The sequence below is a fragment of the Halyomorpha halys genome, unplaced genomic scaffold, assembly GCF_000696795.3.
Source record: "Halyomorpha halys isolate HHAL.00 unplaced genomic scaffold, Hhal_1.1 Scaffold675.1, whole genome shotgun sequence".
Taxonomy (NCBI): Eukaryota; Metazoa; Arthropoda; class Insecta; order Hemiptera; family Pentatomidae; genus Halyomorpha; species Halyomorpha halys.
In genome coordinates this window covers 109,346-129,542 of record NW_027111983.1, presented here as the reverse complement: position 1 = coordinate 129,542, position 20,197 = coordinate 109,346, and the positions used below count along the sequence as shown (strand labels likewise).

The 20,197-nt window shown below is 30.3% G+C and overlaps 1 protein-coding gene across 1 annotated transcript in view; it reads right to left on the bottom strand.

The window, feature by feature from the left end:
* LOC106685264 (protein still life, isoforms C/SIF type 2) overlaps positions 1-20,197 on the bottom strand; it is a 106,038-nt gene that overhangs the window by 20,799 nt on the left and 65,042 nt on the right. The window contains exons 6-10 of the mRNA XM_014427832.2: positions 8,833-9,015; positions 8,161-8,415; positions 5,959-6,129; positions 5,547-5,733; positions 1,338-1,607 (exon numbers count right to left, since the gene is read on the bottom strand). Coding sequence (XP_014283318.1) covers positions 1,338-1,607; positions 5,547-5,733; positions 5,959-6,129; positions 8,161-8,415; positions 8,833-9,015 — 1,066 coding nt within the window. The remainder of the gene's footprint in view (positions 1-1,337; positions 1,608-5,546; positions 5,734-5,958; positions 6,130-8,160; positions 8,416-8,832; positions 9,016-20,197) is intronic.

Sequence of the window (20,197 nt, the reverse complement as noted above, 5' to 3'; positions counted from 1 at the left end):
ATTAAGTAATAAAATTCAGCTAACCATGAACTTATACCAATCCTGTATTACACTTGATGAGTCCAGAGCCCTGTTTCATAATGGAAGCTAATAGTATTGGTTCAAAATACAAGAATATAAACTACCTGCTAATAACACTAATACTCATTTTTTCATAATAAGGAGGACTATTAGTGATATTACAGCAATTAATAAGTACTAAAGTACAAGTTACTATTGTACAAGCCAGTGTAATTGTATTAATTTAAATCTACAAGACTAATAGTATTAGTTTGTACTTTATTATGAAACAGGGCCCTAGCCATACACAAAACGATATTTTAGACGGAGCATGGATTTTTCATTTAAATCTACGGGTCTTGCTTTCATCGATAATGGATATTTGGTCAGGACTACAGTATAGTTTATAGTGCATAGTACTGCAAACTACGCTAAAACTCATGTCCCATCTCTCGAAGCTTTCGAGCATGCATGAAAATTTAGGACCAAAATGGTCCAACTTAGAACATTTGTAGAAGTAAAAAAAAAAGAAATAATAATAATAAAATGAAAATTTTTAACTTAAAAAAAAGTTCGCATTTGATAAAAAAGTATATAATTATTTTTAAGTAAAAAAAGCAGCTCACTCATTTATTATGAGTGGAATATAGGAGTTGAATAAGAACTGCTACAATGATATTAAAAAAAAAAAATTAAAATAATTTAAACAAGAGATAAACACTCTATAAAAACCATGGAATTAGGGAGGCTAGCATTAGAATTTGAGTAGGCTTGTGCTTAGTGTAATTTTGAAAATGACAAATTTTTAGACTTTAAAACAAAAAAAAAAATTTAAGGGCCTGGTATTTTCTGTAGAAATGTCTCATCTAGATCTTAATCTCAGCATCAAAATCCTCACGATCCTCTGACACACCATTGTCAAAGTTTAGAAACTACTTACATTTTTATTAAAGTTTTAGTGAGAATTTAAATTCAAGTTAGTCATATCTTCCTCCATGAAGTTCCCTTATTTTGACCCTTCATTAGCCAAATTACCTGAGAACCAGGAATGGGATCTATACTTCTAAATTATTAGTATAGATGAAACAGTGAGCAGTAATACAGAAAAATTTGATGTATTTTAAATGTAAGTAAAATGTATATCAAATTAATTAATTTCCTGCCAAATAATTTTTATTTTTCTATATTTCTATTTTTTTTATCTTGCCTATAGATTGAAATAAATATGATTGTTGACCTAATGGTACGATAAAAAAAATAATATGGGTGAGATGGTGAAACAGAACTTTTATTTCCTAACATTTAGCAAGATCAATAGAAATTAATTCTAAACTTACTCCAGCCAGGAGCAGGCACAATGAGCCCAGAAATCATCTCCTCAGAAATGACAGGGGGCTCTGAGGGAGGAGGTGGGCACACAAGACTCTCAATATCAACATCTGGCCGCAGCAGCCCTCCAGCTTGCGTTTCGGGCGGTTCAGTTCGTGAACTCCTCATCATCATACAAAGACTCAGTTCCTCCTGAAGTACTGACTCTAAGTACATCATATCAAGATCAGATACTATAGCCCCATTAATTACCATTATTTCATCTCCTTTTATAATTCCTGAAATATAAAAAATAAATAAAAATATGCCCAATGACCATTTCTTCTCGATAGTTTTACAGTGCATTATTAAAGAAAATGGTATAAAATAATCAACATTTAAATTGAAAAGAAAGACTACAGGACAATGAAATCACTTTTTCAAAAATGAATAACAGTGATTTTTGATAGATTTCCAAATGGTAGACATGATGGAAATGTTATAATTGGAAGAAAACAAATTTAAACAGTTAAAAATCACAGCTGAAGAGTATGGGAGAAGAGTAAAGGATAAACTTTGTTCTCCTGAGCATTTAGGAAAAAGAGAGATACCTGGGTTTTGATCTGTAGTCTTTAAGTAGTAAGTTCTCATAACAAAATTTATGACTGAAGTTTTAAATAAGCTATGAAACATATAAACTAACAGGATAAAAAATAGTCTATGCTTTTAATAGTAGCTAGTTACAAGCCTTGGTCTACATATGAAGAGTCCACAATTTTAGTTCTAAAAAATTTATATGGAGAAAATTTGAAGTTGAATGTTTCAGTTTTAATTATGTAAGAAAATTTCAAAATTTGATGATTATGAAAAATTGTTTGACATAAATTGCTCTTTCAACTATCAATCAACTAGTTTAGGGAAGAAAAAGACGATTTTCTTGGTGAAAAGGTGAACAAAAAAGTAGTTAAACAAAGGTTAAACATGATATAAATGGAAATAACATTTCTCACAAAATGAAACAATAATTAAAATTGTTACAAAAAGTTGACTAAAATCAGTCTTTTCATGGAATCCTCATAAGTTTTAAGTTTTAGAAATACAGTAATTTTTATAATTTATGAATTAATCAATTATTCATAAAATATTTAATGGATTCATTATTTCATAAATTAATTATCAACATTAGGGAATAATGTTTATATAATCTTAAAGACCATTAATTAAGATATATTATTGTAATATTATTTTTTCAAATTATAATAATGATCTTTTATTATATTATTCATTTCTTAAATATAAATAGAGGTAAATATTATGAAAGGCAATGGATTACGCAAGGGAGATGCCTTAGCCTTTCTTCTCTTTGATCTTGCACTTGAAGGCAGTGAGAGATTCTGAGATACAGACCAATTGCAACATCTTTAATAGATCTGCACAGCTTCCTTGCATACACGGATGATATAGATATCATAAGACGTTTCTTCCAGGCTGTATTGGACGCTTTCCTTGCTCTGGTGGGTCCTGCGAGAAGACTTGACTCCGATATAGCTGAAGTGATGAAAATTATAAGACTGAGATGGGCAGGACACACTGTTAGGATGGGCAGTGAAGATCCACCCAGACAATTACTGATGGAGCCAGACAATTACCAGGAGAAGAGAAAGTCCAAAGCTGTGATGGGCTGATGGTGTTGTTCCTGATGCAACAAAGATGCTTGGGCTTCAGAATTGGATGGCGGCTGCAAGGGACCGAGACAGTCAGCAGAAACTGCTAGAGGAGGCCAGGATTCAACACCGGATTGTAGAGCCATGCTAGTAGTAGTAGTAAATATTCATGCAATATCAAAACTTGATTATTTTTTTCCAAATAAGAAATTGATATTGCTTAGAAGGCCTTAGGCGTTAGTAGTTTTTGTAAGATTTTTTCATTGAAAACATATTTAATGGGCGAATTATCCTGCAGTCGAATAACAGAGAAAACAATATTAAGAATGATTTGTAGAATGTTCAAATTTCTTCCATTCTATACATCCAAAAGTCTCCATACTGTTGGCCTCAGACTACACTCACTTCTCTTCAATGTTCAAATAGAAATAATATTATCATTAATTACAGTTTTGAGAACTTAGTAATAATTTAGTTGGAAACAGTTTACAATATTTTGATGTTGAATATACAGATGTTATTTATGTAAGGTTATGTTAATTTGTAAATGTCATACCGCAAGAAAAATAAATGTAAAAGAACAAGAATAAATAAGTCAAGTAAAAACAAAGAACAAGACATAGAACTGGAGGATGAAAGGCTTGCAAAGGGCAAACAAATTGTAACAAGCAGATGGATTTTTAGAGTTAAAGAAGACGGAAGATTCAGAGCTAGACTAGTGGCAAGAGGATGCCAACAAGATAAAAATCTTTTTGAAATTGAAGAAACATACAGCTCTGTAATACAATCTGCAATTCTGAGAATACTTCTAGCCATTGCAGCTTATCAAGATCTAAAAATATTAACATTCGACATAAAGTCTGCTTTTTTTCATGGTGACGGACTTGGAAGAGGAAGTATTCATGAAGCTACCAGAAGGATACAATTATCCTAGAAAAATATGTAACTAAAGAAAGCCCTCTGTGGACTCAGACAGGCCCCTCAGCTATGGTGCTAAAAGCTAACAGGTTTTCTGAAAGGACAATGATTTATACAACTCAAGTCAGATCAATGTGTGTTCAAGAACCCCAAGAATAAGAAGAAATTGTATATTGAAATAAATGTTGATGACTGACTTATTTTTGGAGACGATCAAGAAGAAATCAAAGATTTACTTCATACTAAGAGGAAAGGGTTTGAGTTGAAAATCTGTGAAAAACCAAAGAACTATCTAGGAAGGCAATTGGAGAAGACAGAAGATGGAATTTTGCTGAAGCGACCTCAGTTTGCCAAACAAATCATGCAAAAATACAGTCTTCATGAATCAAAGCCAGTATGTACACCGATCTTCAAGGCCAAGAAAAACACTAAAGAAGATCATCCAGATCTAGAAACTGAGAAGAATGAAGATTTTCCATATAGACAAGCTGTAGGCAGCTTACAATATTTAACAGACAAAACCCACTCTGATATAACTTTTGCAGTGAATCATGAAAGCCGCAAACTAAATGACCCAGATTCAGAATATATAAACAACATTAAAAGAACTCTACGCTACACCAATGGGACCAGAGAACTGGTAATCAGATATACAGTCAAGAAGAAAGAAGATCTAACAAAACTAGATGTTTACTGTGACCCAGATTTCGCTGGAGATCAAAATGATAGAAAAATTATATCTGGATTTGTTATGATGTACATGAATGGGCCAATACATTGGAAGACTAAGAAAGAAAAAACTACTTCTGTTTGTGAAGCAGAGAACATCTCAGCGGCTCAATGCTGCAAACAAATGAAAACCATCAAGACCATTCTTCAAGAACTGATTGACAAGACAGTAACAGTTACTCTTCATGTGGACAATACATCAGCCAAAAGACTCATCAAGACTAAGCAGATGACATTTAACAGTAACCATATTGATATAAAGTATCACTTTATCAGCGATGAACTTCAAAGAGGCTGGTTTAATATCAAACATTGACCTACTGATCAAAACCTGGCAGATGTATTTACTAAACCTTTGTGTCGTATCAAGTTTCAAGAATTTGTTGATGTTATGCTTGCTAATTAAGAATGATATACTCAAGGCAAAATTATGTAGACTGTGTTAAGTCAGCATTATTTTGTATTTGTAATTTATAAATTTATTATTAATATATTAATACGTTTCGTTTCAGGGAGTGCAATGTAAACTTTAATTTTTATATAAGGTTTGGTATTAAATTGTTATGTTCCTTTTAAAATTGTTTATCAAAATATCTCAACTGTTTAGGGAGTGTGAAAACTCAGTAATAATTTAGTTGTAAACAGTTTACAATATTTTGATGTTGAATATACAGATGTTATTTATGTAAGGTTATGTTAATTTATAAATGTCACACCACATGCAAAATAAATTTAGAAGAACATGAATAAATAAGTCAAGTAAAAACAAAGAAACTATAGTTGTGTGTGTTGATATCCTTTAGAGTAAAGAATCCTCAAAACCGAAGAAAGAATATAAGAAACAATACTCAATAATTTAAAAAAAGTTAACAAGTTTAATTACATTTCTTAACAAATAAAAACTGACAATTCAAAATTATATCTTACCATTGTGCATGGCAACACTTTTGTCTTCAACTCTACTAACGTAGCAACAGAGCTCATCTTGTCGATCAGCATTTTCTATTAATTCTGCTTCTACAGAAAATCCCCACATATGCTCCAATGTGGTTCTCTGCAATTCTACTTGATACAATATTTTTGCACATACTTCTACTATTTCATGTGTATGAAGCTGAAACATTAAAAATTTGAATGCATTTCACATTAATTATTCAAACATTTATGATGAACTTCTTATGAAATTATGAAATCTTGATAGTAATGACATTAGTTTCTACAGATATTAATACCAAGATAAAATTAGTCGGTGATAAACAATATTTTTTTAAATTATCGACATATACAAAGAATAGAAAAGTAAATCATTATGTATACATAAAACAATATTATCACTTACATAGGTTTCAATAGTATCTGATCTATGGGGAACAAAGTAATTGTGATCTTCCATATCTCTTCGTTTTTTCACTCTAACAAAATGTTCCATAGGATTAAGCCCTTTTCTGCTGCATGCTGAGGCTAAAAACTCTTCAACCGTCATTTGTTCTCTTAAGTAAACACTAACAAACTGAAACAAGAAAAACAAAATATAGCATAAAGTAGCATTAGTTTATAAAACAACTGATATTTTTCTTCCTCCATGCTTGAAAAAAAAAAATGAAATGTATAGGTAATATGAATGTTTCTTAATTATGAGCTAGATGTAATGTTGTGAATAACATAAAATTTTAATATATCCGGGTACATATATTCCATTGGTTTATGAATATAGACTATTAATAGATGACACTATGGTTAGGTATGTAGATCATAAGAAAATAAATGAAACAATTAATGTTTCATTCTTTCGGTGCTATGATCCAAAACATGTCTTAATCCAAGGCAAATTAGAAAGAAGGAAGAAAATGAAAATACATGGTATGGTCAGTTATTTTTAAATACAAAATTATATACCACAAGGAAAAAAGAAGGTATCTCACTTTTTCCTCAATGTTTAGAAGAACAAAGGTTAATTTGAAATCTTCAAGCACTTTTTACAAGAGTCAAGTTAAAAACAAATTTAGAAATAGTTACAGTTTCTTTGTGTAATATAGAATGAAATGGGGTGGAGTTTTTAAAAAGGAGAAAAGCGAGGTATTTTTGTGCCTGAAGACACTTTATTTGTAAAACTTGCTCACTTTTCCCTAGTATTGCTCCATTTAACTTGTTTTATCACTTTATGCAAGTACTACAGAAGCGATTTATTCAATTAAACTCATTTTTTCCTGTTTTGACTTTATAACCTTTTCTACAATCCTAAAATCTATCATAAATCATTGTGACTCATTTTTTAAAAATTGAGATAATCTTGGTTTTGCCCTGCAGTTTTCAATTATTATCGTATAGTATTTATTAAGTTTCAAAATTCATACTGCAAACATTCATGTCTATTTGTTAAATTAAATCAAACTGTAAATGAAAAGTTTTATGAGTAAAAATAAACATCTTGAAACAAAAAGAAGTCTCTGTATAATGAATACAAAAATATTAACTTGATTCGCATAGCTCTGACAAACCATATTATCAATTGGCAGTTGAAGGCAGTGTTATCAGTGAAATTAATAAATAAGGCATTATTAAACTTGTTCCAGGTCATAAATTTTTCTTAGAAAGAGAAGAGTGGTAGGTTGATTTCCAACTCAAATTAAAGTGAAAGAGCAATTAATGTAACGTCACTACTTGCAGTTTGATATTTATTCTTTGCTTGAATTCATAAGAGCACTTCCACTAATTGAAGGGTCCAGTGGATGAAGGGGTTATATTACAAATAGTATATTATAAGAAAATAAAGTTCAATAACTTTTAGTTGGAGCTTGTTATGTTTTGAAGTGTACATAGTCCCTTCTACATCTAGGTATCTCAGTTATTAATTGGATTTTGAGGTTAGAGTACCTCACACTAACTAGACAGGCACCTACCTCCTTTATCCACACTTAAGATTCAAAAAAATGTTACAAAGCCCCTTCATCCTCATACCCCTTCAATTAAGTCAGTGCACTTATATAAAATAAAATTATACTAAAAGCTTCTGTTAGGTTCTTCAAGTCATGAATAAACATGTGCAATTCATTTATATTTTTACAGAAATTAGGGGAAGCCAACATCCATAAAACATTTACTGATTTTTGACACGCAAGAAAGGTCTTCAAATATTAATTTTTATTGATAACTGAGTAGCTACTTTCACAGCTGAGAAGTGCTTTTTTCAATCCCAAGTAGTAGACTTCTATTACAGACCAAGGACTAAGAATTTAGTTTGAAATTAACATGCATTAAAATGGAGAATAAATAATAATTCTCATAGCTTTGGTATCATGATTATTATTGATGAATTATTCATATTTATTAATTAAAATATACAGAAATAATGTGGATAAATGGTTTCCTATTAAAAGAAACTATAATTGGAGGATAAAATTGCTATATTTAAATCTGGAACTCCCTTTTTTTGTAATTTAGTTAACTAGAGTATAGAAGGCAGAGAATATTTTAGAACTTTGATTAAAAAAAAAAAAATACAAAAAAAAAAATTGAGTTAAAAGTTTAAGACTTTACCAACCTGATTTTCGGGCACAGAAACCTTCACAGTCTTCTCTTGTTCTTCTCTAGACATCTGTAATGATCTTCTAGAAGATCCACTGTTCGAGCGGGATAGCATAGGTGGCCTTCGTTTTGTGGCTCCTCTACCAGCGAGGAGGTTGTTCAACAAAGATGGTGAGCGTGCACAAATGAATGCATGGAATGAAGAAACAGTAAAAACGCCAAGTTTGTTTAAGGTTGATTTCGTTGCCCTCGAAACATGAGTGAGTAAACTCTGTTAAAAAAAACAATAAAATAAATAATTATAATTAATATTACTTATATTGTATAAATTTACATATGATGAAAGTACATGAAAACAATTCATTATCTTGAGATTTAATCTAAATAGCAATGAATGTAATAATAATTGTATCATTCATATGACATTTTGATATTTTCCAACCGCCTTCTAGTATAAATTAATATATGGATTTTATATAAATATGACAATAAGAAATGTACGAGGTAAACTATCAATCTATTGATCTATTTTCCATTGAATATTATATAACAACCTTATTAATTATTAACCTTTGATAGATGGAGGTTTGAAATTTCTAAATTGATGGATAATTAAATTTTATTAGATAAAAAAATCCCTAGATTGAAAGATATTTTTAAATTAGCAAGCAAATTTCTATTATTTTACCTTGGGATTTGGTAGCTCCCCACTTTGAAGACTTGCCATATAACATCGGAGACGGAACTGCTCACAGTGTAATCTTTCAAGATTTTCCTCCCATTGCAGAATCTGCTGAGAAATCTGCGATTTTGTGTCTGGGTCAGAAACTACAGATTGCTGTAGTTCAGCCATATGTTTAAGCTTATGATCCTGGAATGAAAAAAGTATTTAAGTAGCTAAAGTAATTAAAAAATCAGAAAAAAAAATCATAAGGTGAATGATGGCAGCATAATTTTGATATATAGGTAACAACCATGTAAATCTGTATCAACATTTCAATCATATTTATTCCTCATTTACCTGATAATAGATTTAAATACAATTGAAGCCATAGTTAATAAAAATAATTATGACCTGTCCATGATTTTTAAAAATAATTTCTGCCTTTATGCATCATGACAAAAGTGTTTAATTTTATCAAGGGATTCCTGCTTATTTATAAATATATTAATATTTTTTGTTCGATTTTTCATTAAAAAAAAGTATTAATTTTAAAATGGATCTGACAGTAACTGGTGAGGCACAATACCAAAAGATTAGACACATACAATAAAGTAATATGGAGGACCATTATTAAAGCTCATTTTCAACGACCAACAGAATATCCCAAACCAATTTATGGAGCGGTTTTATCCTAAAGCTAACAAGGAGATATATTTACTTTGGGGCAAGCTGTCAAAAGAGCTGACATAGGATAAGTGTAGTTCAACAGTACTTCAATTTAGCTAATGTGTGTGCCGAACCCTCGGGCTGAATTACAGCTCTTTATCAAGTAATTGGAACACACCAGGGAAGTAGGGATAGCTACCCGATGAAATATGCAATAGTAATGAGGATAGAGAAGAGGGTCATGAGGAAATTTAATGCTATATGGAATAATGGATAGTTAAATAATATCGAAAATTGGGGAGGAGAAGGGGGGGGGGACAAAGTCATTTTGTCAGAGTATGAATAAACTCATAAAATAAAATTAAATCTGTCAACTATTGATCATTTTTTTTTCAAAATATTACAGAAAAATTAGAAAACAACGCTATAGTTCATCAGCTTTATATAGATTTAAAAAAGGCTTTGGATGGTTTTGACTGGCAGAAGTTGTATATTATTTTGGTTGAGAAAGGAATATTAAAGAAATTAGTAAGCCCAGTAAGGATGAGCATGATCGAAATGTTTAATTAAATTCCAAAGTGTAATTATTATTTCGAGAAGTTTGAGGTTTGCTGGAAAAAAATACATAAAAAGCTATTATCTTTTATCTAATCTATTTAGTTTAACACTAGAATATATCATTAAAAAGGTTATGCTTATTGAAAAGGGTTTAACTGAGGGTAGTAACACATCCTTGTTTGGTTATACTATGTGAAAACGCAGACACTATATAACTAATTAGTCTCGAAATAAATATGGATAGGAGAAAATATGGTTAGCGGCAGAAAGTTTCAATGAAACGGATAAAGGAGGGAATATGTTTGGATAGGAAGAGAAATTGAAGTATTTTGGGTCGACGATGTCTAGAAAAAGAATAATTGAAGAAATAAAAGCGTGAAGTGCTCATTTTTCATTTGAAAATTTATTTTGGCTCGTACCTTCTTTCCAGAAACTTAAATAATAGAATTCATTAAAACTATCATCCTTCTTAATTTTCTTTACCGATGCGAAACGTGGCCTCTGAGATTTAAAGAGGAATAGCGCCTCAAGGTTTTTGAAATAAAGTTTTACATAAAATATCTCCACCGAAGAAATTAATGGAAGAATTTAGAAGGCTATGCTAAGTCGAGTTTCGTGAACTGCAACTAATAAATATAATTAGCGTTAAAAAAATGAACGTTGTAGGGCTCAGTAACAAACGAATTCCTCCTCCAGTACTAGGACTAAGATGGAAAAAAACGTAAAAAGAAAAAAATTATTTTCTTGATTTTCCTGTTTCATTAAATCTTTTTAAAGGGTGGATTCAACGAATTGAGTATTTTTGATTTTTTTTTATGAGATATTTTTTACAGCAATAGTGATTTAATATTATTTGAAATTAGTTTACATACGTGAAACATCAAGAATGTTTCAGTGAAAAATATAAACATGTAGATTTTTTGCCCAAAAACAATTTTCCAACACATGTTAAGAATACTCTTCTGAAAATTTTTTAATCTAAAACCTACATTATACTCACATATAGTTTTTTATATTTCATTATTAGATAATTAGAATCATTATCGAGGTGGATATATTAGGTAGGTGCATATGAAATGTCGGATTTTTAAGTGAGTATATAAAACTGCATATATTTTTTCACAAGCTGTTTATTTAATCAAAATATGTTCCATTCTCTCAATATACTTTTCTCAGCGGGAGTTAAAAGCATAGATGCCTGCCTTAAAAAAAATCTTATCTTTAGAATCAATAAATTCTGATATCGAATTTTTCAGGCTCTCTCCATTTTCATAGTATAAAAACAGATCCAAATGTTTCAAATAATGAATGTCGGTTGGCGAGAGTTCCGGTGAATAAGCTGGGTGACAAAACTTCAAATTTCAATTTAAGTAACAAATAAACATAAGTAAAAGATAAGATAAAAGTAAAACATAAGTAACAAATAAACATAACGGGTAACCTTAAAATACCTAAGGTAGTAAAAGGTAAGACCCAACACGAATTACTTTTCTTTTTCACAGTAATGCACCTATTAACTCATTTTTTCTTTCTGTTTTAGAGGGATCGAAAAAAAAAAAGAAATAACCATACCAAAATTTTTCAAACCAACGCTGCACTTTTCGATCTTTAACTGTATTCTCCCCGAAAGACGTTTATATTGCGTATAGCTTTTGCAGCATTATTACTAAGTTTATATTATTACATAAAATTACACAAATATTGTTGAAATTCACATCGGTACAAAACCTATAACAAAAAGGAACACTTATGAGAAAATCGCCATTGTAGAAATATGACTCTGGCTATGGACAGTACGACTATAAACGAGGTTATGCCAAAAACAAAATCATAACGAAAACAAGAAGAGAAATATTTGTCAGATGAATTTTTCACGTCTCACAAAATAATTTTATATATCTTTTACATCAATGCATTGTTTACATTATACTTCCTAAGATTCACAAATACATTCAGTCGCATAGCCACCGACGTAATAATCCCTCCCCCAAAGAAAAATCTCTACCTACATACCTTGTATCAGATTCCCATTTGCCTACAGTAGTTGAACATTGGGCTGTTCCAACCGGGCAGAGAAGTAAATACGGAATGAGACAAGTTCAAAAGGATCTCTTAAGTAATGTCGTTTCCTCCAACTTTTCCTTTTACCCGTACGGGAGGATAAACTTGGGTCTCTTTTCACAAAGACATCGGAAGCCTTTTCCTTTGCATAAGAACGGCTAACTTTGATATATACGAGTTTATTTACTTTATTTCTTAACAAAAACGGGTTAGACTAATAAAAAAAAAAACACTATTATTTCTATATTATATAAATAAGTTTTTAGTGATCACCGTGTAATATTTTATTTTTCGTATAAGGAGAAATAATAAAAACGGGTCTTGAAAAATTGAGTTTAACTGATGAAAAATTGTATAATCTGTAAAATTGGGGCTAGTTCGCCGTCAGGCACGCAGGGGGCAACCACCTAATTAAAAAATAAAAAAGATAAAATAAAGGTAAAATATCAATACAGTATTTTTTTCCGTGGAAAAAACACCCTTGTATTTATTAAACAACAAAACTTTTATTCATAATTTTGATGACGTTTTGAAGGCCATTATGAAATTAAATTCTTATAATTTTTGACAATTTTTAAATTATTTTATATTTGATGATAGGTGTATTCGCGGTTTTAAATGCCTGTTAGTAAATTTTAAATGCGAAATTTAAAGTCAAGGAAGGTTTCATTTTTGAGATAAATATATATATTTTTTTACATTTATTTATTTAATGTAATTTATAACTGTACAAAATAATAAATACAATAAGTAAATATGTGGAATGTTTCATTTACACTTGAAAATCTTGGGAAGGAACCATCCATTTGTGGTACTTCAAGCATTTATTTAAATTAGAAGGTCCCGTGGCCATCTTCTTTTCAGACGCCTCGGAGGATTATAAGTGATAGTTAAGGATGAGAGATTAAGAACTAATGGGTTAGGATGGGTAAGGAGTTTGGAATGAAAAGATGCATATCTGTAACGAATGGGATCTTAAGGTCTTTGTGGATGAGTTTATTTGAAATGTAATAAGGATAATTTTACGTAGGATTTAGGATTGTAAGGATTGGATGCGGGAGGAATTCGATGGTTTGGTGAGATAAATATAACCGATAACACATTCTATAGTACTTTAACTTCGTCGATTTCAACAACTTTAAGTTCTTAAGAGGCTTTCATAGTACATGTGCATTTTCGCCGCTCCATATAAGTTAATAGTTTAAACTTAAGACAATGCTGTCAGCCAGGTTTGTTAAATGCGCTAAGTGTGTTTAAGTCAAGAAACATATCTAGCCTTCATCCTTATCATTTCGTGCTAAACAAGGCCAATAACACACTCGATTTTAATATGGTATGGGGCCTGTAACAAGTAGTGATGATTTCGAAAACAAATAAAAAAATCCTTCCCATTCTACAATTACAAGATTAAAAAATAATTGTATACACTATCTTACTCAGGGTCATATATTCATAGCCGAGCAAATCCGAGGAACAGACTATCATCCGTGATTATTAGTTAATAATAATAAATTAATGGTGTGTATAATACTTGAATTGTTATTTTAAAAAGTGCTTGGTAAATACGAGCTAGGAACTAGATACAAAATTACGAAGCATATAGAAACAAGATATTTTTAAAAATATTTCTAACTCTTGGCGTGAACGGTGAGGTAATCCAAACACATTCATCGACCTTTACTTAATTAACGGTAATTAATTTCTGATAATTAATTATTGATGAGGGGCTTTACAGTCTTCGTGACTGAATTACTTAAGCAGATAATTACTAAACGTTAAGCTAACCAAGCGAATATTTTTCATTATAAAAAAGCTAACAAAAATTGAAATGATTGATTTCTTAAAAAGATATATATTTGACTGATAGGTCTGTTTATATCTATAAAATATGTGAATGTAATATTATTATATTAATATTTTTGTTTTAATTTCACTAGAAACGGATTAGGAACATTTACGAATCTAATGCAGAAATGAAATTTTCTTAAAAAGATTGCTACTCAGTGAAAATCGGATTATCTGCAAATTTTCCTTTCATGGAAATTTCATTTAGGTAGGCCATTAGCAATATTTTAAGATTACTGATTTGTTGTTTGAGAATAAAATTGACTGGACGAGGCATTGTTGAAAAATAGGCGTATTCAGAAACTTATTTTTTCCTGTCCGTAAGCGAAATTAGAGACGAAATGAGATAAAAATGGCCGTTGACTAGCCGCTTTCGAAATATATGTGTACCGAGGAAAATACGTTTACGCATGCGTAAGCAAAAGTAGTGGACGCAATATGATAAACACGATATGGGAACAATACCAATCCCTATCATCTCTGAAATTTTTATATTAATTGGATAATCGGTTTGATTGATTATGCACGAATAAAAATTTGATTACAGACATACAAGTAGGCTCGGAACCAAAATACGTGGGTGCCACAGCAAAACCTCCTAACTTACATCATAAAAAATACAACATAAAAGCATAATATATAACAAAATATCATAAAAACTACAACGAAGATAAACGTAAGAAACTACTTTATAGTGCATTTAACTAGCATTAATTTGAGTTTTAGTAGACATCTGTAGTCTTTGTGGCTCCCGAGATATATTTTTTCTTAAGTCAAAATTTTTGTCGAAACAGCTAAAAATCAAGATTTTGTTTAATCGTTTTGTCGAATATCATGAAAACAACAACTATGAAGATAAATGTAATAAACTAATTTATAGGACATTAAATTGGCTTTAATTTGAGTGTTAATATACATTGGTACGTCGAATGGTTTTTGAGATATAGATTTCTAATAAATTCACTAACCACTGATTAGTCAGTGCATGTTTTATGAATTGTTGCTTTTTAAGAAGCTGTATCATGAGAACTATTGAACGTAAATGACTCTAAAAGGGCTCATATTTAAGAAAATTTACTCTTCTTTAGATGATGTATAATTAGTTTTTTTAGTTGATAATTTTCAAAATATGGAGCTTAGAACGAAAAAAATAAGTTTTTTTAATGTTTTGAAACAGCCACCATTTTGTGTTTCCCCTAATTATAGTTGGCAGACTCATCAATTATGACTAGTAATTATACATAGCTTTCATTAAAGTAATAAAAAATTGGGGGGAAATAATTTCCTTCTTTTCACCCCGGCTCTTGTACTAATACGTTTTGCCGTGGCATCCGAGATTTGTTCCTTGATGCGAGTAAAGATTTTCCATTCTGAGGACATGATTTTTTTTTTTATTTAATTTCTGGATGAATATAAAGCTTCCTAGCCTTTGGTAGTAACGAAGCAAAATATATAATATAAAGAGAATTAAAGCCAAATTATATCATCAGAGCCATTAGAAAAAACTTTTATTCACCAAAAAAGAAAAAAAAAATGAGACGAGTACTTTAAAAAAAAAAACTTGATTAAACGCAATGATGGCAAATATTAAAAAAATGTAATTCTAAAGCTCAACCTCGGAGAAAAATCTTTTCTTAGAAAGACAGAGGGCCTAATGGCCTCACCTAGATTCCAGTCAAAAGAAAGATTGATTAAGGAAGAGATAAAAGCCATTCACCAAGGGTTCGTCGCTCAACAACCTTTTCCTTTTGTCCACTTATCATATCTCAAAACGATCATTGTTTATTGACAATTAATAATTTTTCTTTTATCTCTTCGATTATAGCTAATTGTTTTAAAAAGCCGAAGATGTAGTAGTACATGAGCCCAAGAGGAGAAAAAAGGCAGTTATTTCACACCAATTTTTGATTACTTTAATGAAATCTATGTATAATTACTAGTCAAAATTGATGAGTCTGCCAAGTATAGATAGGGGGATTAAAAAATGGCGGCTGTTTCAAAGCGATAAAAAAAACTAATTTTTCATTCGGAGCTCTATATCTTAAAAAATAGGAACAACACAAGAAAACCTAAGAGAACATCATTTAAAGAAGAGTAAATTTGCTAAAATATGAGCCCAGATAGAGTTATTTACGTTGAATAGTTTTCGAGATATAGCTTTTTAAAAAGCGACATTTCATAAAAAATGTTGTATGAGACGTACTGAAAGATCAGTAGTTAGTGAATTTATTTTGAACAATTTATATCTCAAAATCCATTTTACATACAGATGTCTATTAGCACTCAAATTAAAGATAGTTTAATGAGCTATAAAGTAGTTTATGATTTTTATCTTCGTAGGAGTAGTAGTTTTCATGAAATTTTCTAAAATAAATTGATTTATAGTTGTTCGGACAAATTTTCATTCGCCAAATTTATATTCATATGTGAATATCATAAAAACTACTACCCCTAAGAAGATAAGTGTTATAAACTACTTTATAGTAAGTTAAATTTCCTTTATTTTGAATGTTGGCAGACATATGTGCGTCTTATGGATCTAGAGATATATTTTTTCAAAAATCCAATATTTTATACGAACAACTAGAAATTAGCGTTTAGTGAGTTTATTTTATCAAATAAATATAAATATCATAAAAACTACTAAAAAGATAAACATTATTAACTATATTGTAGTAAATTTAACTAGCTTTAATTTGAGCGCTGGCAGACATTTGTACGTCCAATAGTTCCTGAAATGAAGTTTTTCATAAATCATACTTATTGTCCGAACAACTATAAATCAATTTATTTTTGCAAATATTATGAAAACTACTATTCCTACGAAGGTAAAGGTCATAAACTTCTGTATAGTCCATTCAACTAGCTTTAATTCGAGTGCTAATAGACATATGTGCGTCTTATGGATCTAGAGATATATTTTTTCAAAAATCCAATATTTTATACGAACAACTAGAAATTAGCGTTTAGTGAGTTTATTTTCTCAAATATCATAAATATACTACTCCTACAAAGATAAACCTAATTAACTATTTGGTAGTAAATTTAACTAGCTTTAATTTGAGCGCTAGCAGACATCTATACGACTAATGGTTTTTGAAACGGAACGGGGATGTCATAAAAGTTGCTTCATTGAATAAGCTTTTCAACGATATATCCAACTTGATTTCGTGGTGTAGAAGTCCATGAAAAATATGAGGCGTTCGAGTGTAAACCATGGCAACTGAATTTTTTTATAAATAGAAGTTAAGTTTAAGTATTTTTAAGTTTAAGAATAGAAGTGACTGCTAGTTAAAGTTAAAACATTGTAATTAACAAACAATTTAACATTGTTAAATTTTTCATTTCTGTAGTTACCATGTCAAAAAAATCCTTTAAAAAGTTACATTAATTTTGTTAATTTGCAAAACTTGGATAACTAAATGAAAAACAAAGGAAAAATAGATAAATCCGATTCAAATGGGAAATGCCGAGACCATATGAACTTTCCCGATCTCATGACAGCTTCACTATCTTTTGTTAAATTCGAAATAATAGAAACTTTTCCAAAAATAGTTATACTGTTAGGAAAATAGCTACCCTCCTTTTTCTGATATAAGAAAAATGAACCAATTTTCAAAATAGTCTGGAGATCTATATTGGGTTAATCAAAATATATTATAGGTGTATTATTTCAAATTTAAATTTAAAAAAAGTTATTTTATAAATACTGCTGTTATTTGGTTAGCTTATTTTTAACTGTAAATTAAATTCTCTAGATAGTTTAATTAAAGTTAGAAATGAAACGATGACAGGAATTAAATTCCCTATATAATGTGATGTGCCCGATACGATTTAATGTAATCAACTGTGAAAATATTAGTTACTAGTTGATTGCCAACCGGAAAAAAACTAAACATGGGCGATCATTGTTATTATTCCATTTAGAAGAAAAAAATCCTCCGGAAATTACGATGAAGCATATTAATGACATTATTCATTTTATTTTTTATTTGATCATTATGTTTTTTTGTAATCAAAATGATTAAGTTTTTATAATTTAACCAGAATTGAGTTTCCTCTTACGAACAGTTTCAATTACTCTCCCTCTCCCTCCTCCCTCTCTTTTCCTCTCATTCATTTAACCTTTAATTTATCATTTATTTATCCTCAATTTTTTTTGCCATTGTTGAAATTTTTAATTTTCTACTGATATTTTGTGACTTAGAATCGGAAGTGGGATAATGGCTCATCAGTACTTATATTTATCGATATTTCCGTGTTATCAGTTATTTTACCTATTAAGAAGATAAAAATAAAACGAGTTTCTATCTTTGTTAGTTTGATTTAGAGTGCTTTGTTTTGTAAAGAATTTATGATATATTTAGTAATTTAAATATAACGATTTATATTTATTTATAGCTATACTTTTTTTAAGGCTTTATAAATAATTATACTAAATAATTTAGAGCTCGAATTTTGTGAGACCCAGCCTTATCGCACTCGAAAAACCACCATTAATAATTTTGCTTTTATTGATGTTGTCTTGTACAGTGATCAATTAGTGAGTGAGATACCGTAATACCGTAGATAATACCGTAGATACGCTTAAACGGAGGGAATTTATTATGTGAATAAAGTAAATTAATTTCAATAAATAAAACAATTTTAATTTTTACAAAAACTGCATTACAGCTACCATGGAGGATGGAATATTTAATATTTTGTAAGGAAGTACTGTTTTAGACCAATGGCTGTGCAAGATCGTGCTCAAGTGCTTGGTTTTATCCCCTTTGTTTTAACCTTGGTTTTATCCCCAACTAGAAGGTACTATTTTTATAGAGGCTGAGTGTGCCTCAGGAGGGCTAGTAGACTCACAGCAGATTTAACAGAATAAATAATATCGGCCCAATACAAATCCAAGTCTGAGAAAAAGGGGTACAGCGCCTTACTCACTGGGCTAATTCGCTTCCTTTAATTTTTACTAATAAAGCTTAATTTAACTAACGAATTTCGTTTTAATTATTAAAAACTTAGCACACAACAAAGCAGCACAAAATAAGTTTGATTAGGATTCATAGAAACTGGAAAATGATTACCGTAGCATAATGACCAACGAAATTGGAACATGAGTAATGACGCCATAGGGAATCCAATCAGCCTCCACGGCGGTTACACAAAGGCTGCGACGCCGGAGGAAATGAGTTGAGAATTAAACCAAGATCCAAGGACAGATTGTCCAATCGGAACATGGTTTACTGCAGCGCTGCTAGAGAGGCTGCTCGGGATTGGCTCAGAGGCTGTCGTGGTTAGTGGCCTGAGGAATCAACCAGCGGGCCCACATCCCATTCCGATGGCATTCTGATTGTGCGGAGAGGCCAACGTGTAAAGGTATCAACGTCTGACTGGCAATCACGGTTGTAGATAACTTAACGCTAATGATATTGTAGTCTCTGCTATATGCTTTAATAAAGAGAACATGTTACGCGTTTATTTTAACCGCCTTGGAGCAATGTACTATCTCTATTTAGTTAGTTAATTTATACTGTTATTATTACTAGTTTACATTAGTAAATTTTGATCTCATTTATTTTTGTTCTAATAATGCCTAAATTGACAAAACATTGTCTTCATGATTATTTACTGTCACTTAAGAGAATTGAGATTTAATGTTTTGAAATCTTTTAACTATATAACTATGGCCTTATAGTACAAGAGCTCAAGAGGAGAAAAAGGTAGTTATCTCACCCCAATTTTTAATTACTTTAATGAATACTATGTATAATTACCAGTAAAAATTGATGAGTCTGCCAACTATAGGTAGGGGGAATAAAAAATGGCGGCTGTTTCAAAGCGATAAAAAAACTCATTTTTCATTCGGAGCTTTATATCTTAAAAAGTAGGAACAACACAAGAAAACCTAAGAGAACGTCATTTAAAGAAGAGTAAATTTGCTAAAATATGAGCCCTAACAGAGTTATTTACGTTGAATAGTTTTCGAGAATAACTTTTTAAAAAGAAACATTTCATAAAAATGTTGTATGGGACGTACTGAAAGATCAGTAGTTAGTGAATTTATTTTGAAAAATTTATATCTCAAAAACCATTTTATATACAGATGTCTGTTAGCACTCAAATTAAGGATAGTTTAATGATCTATAAAGTAATTTATGATTTTTATCTTCGTAGTAGTTTTCATGAAATTTTCTAAAATAAATTGATTTATAGTTGTTCGGACAAATTTTCATTCGCCAAATTTATATTCATATGTGAATATCAT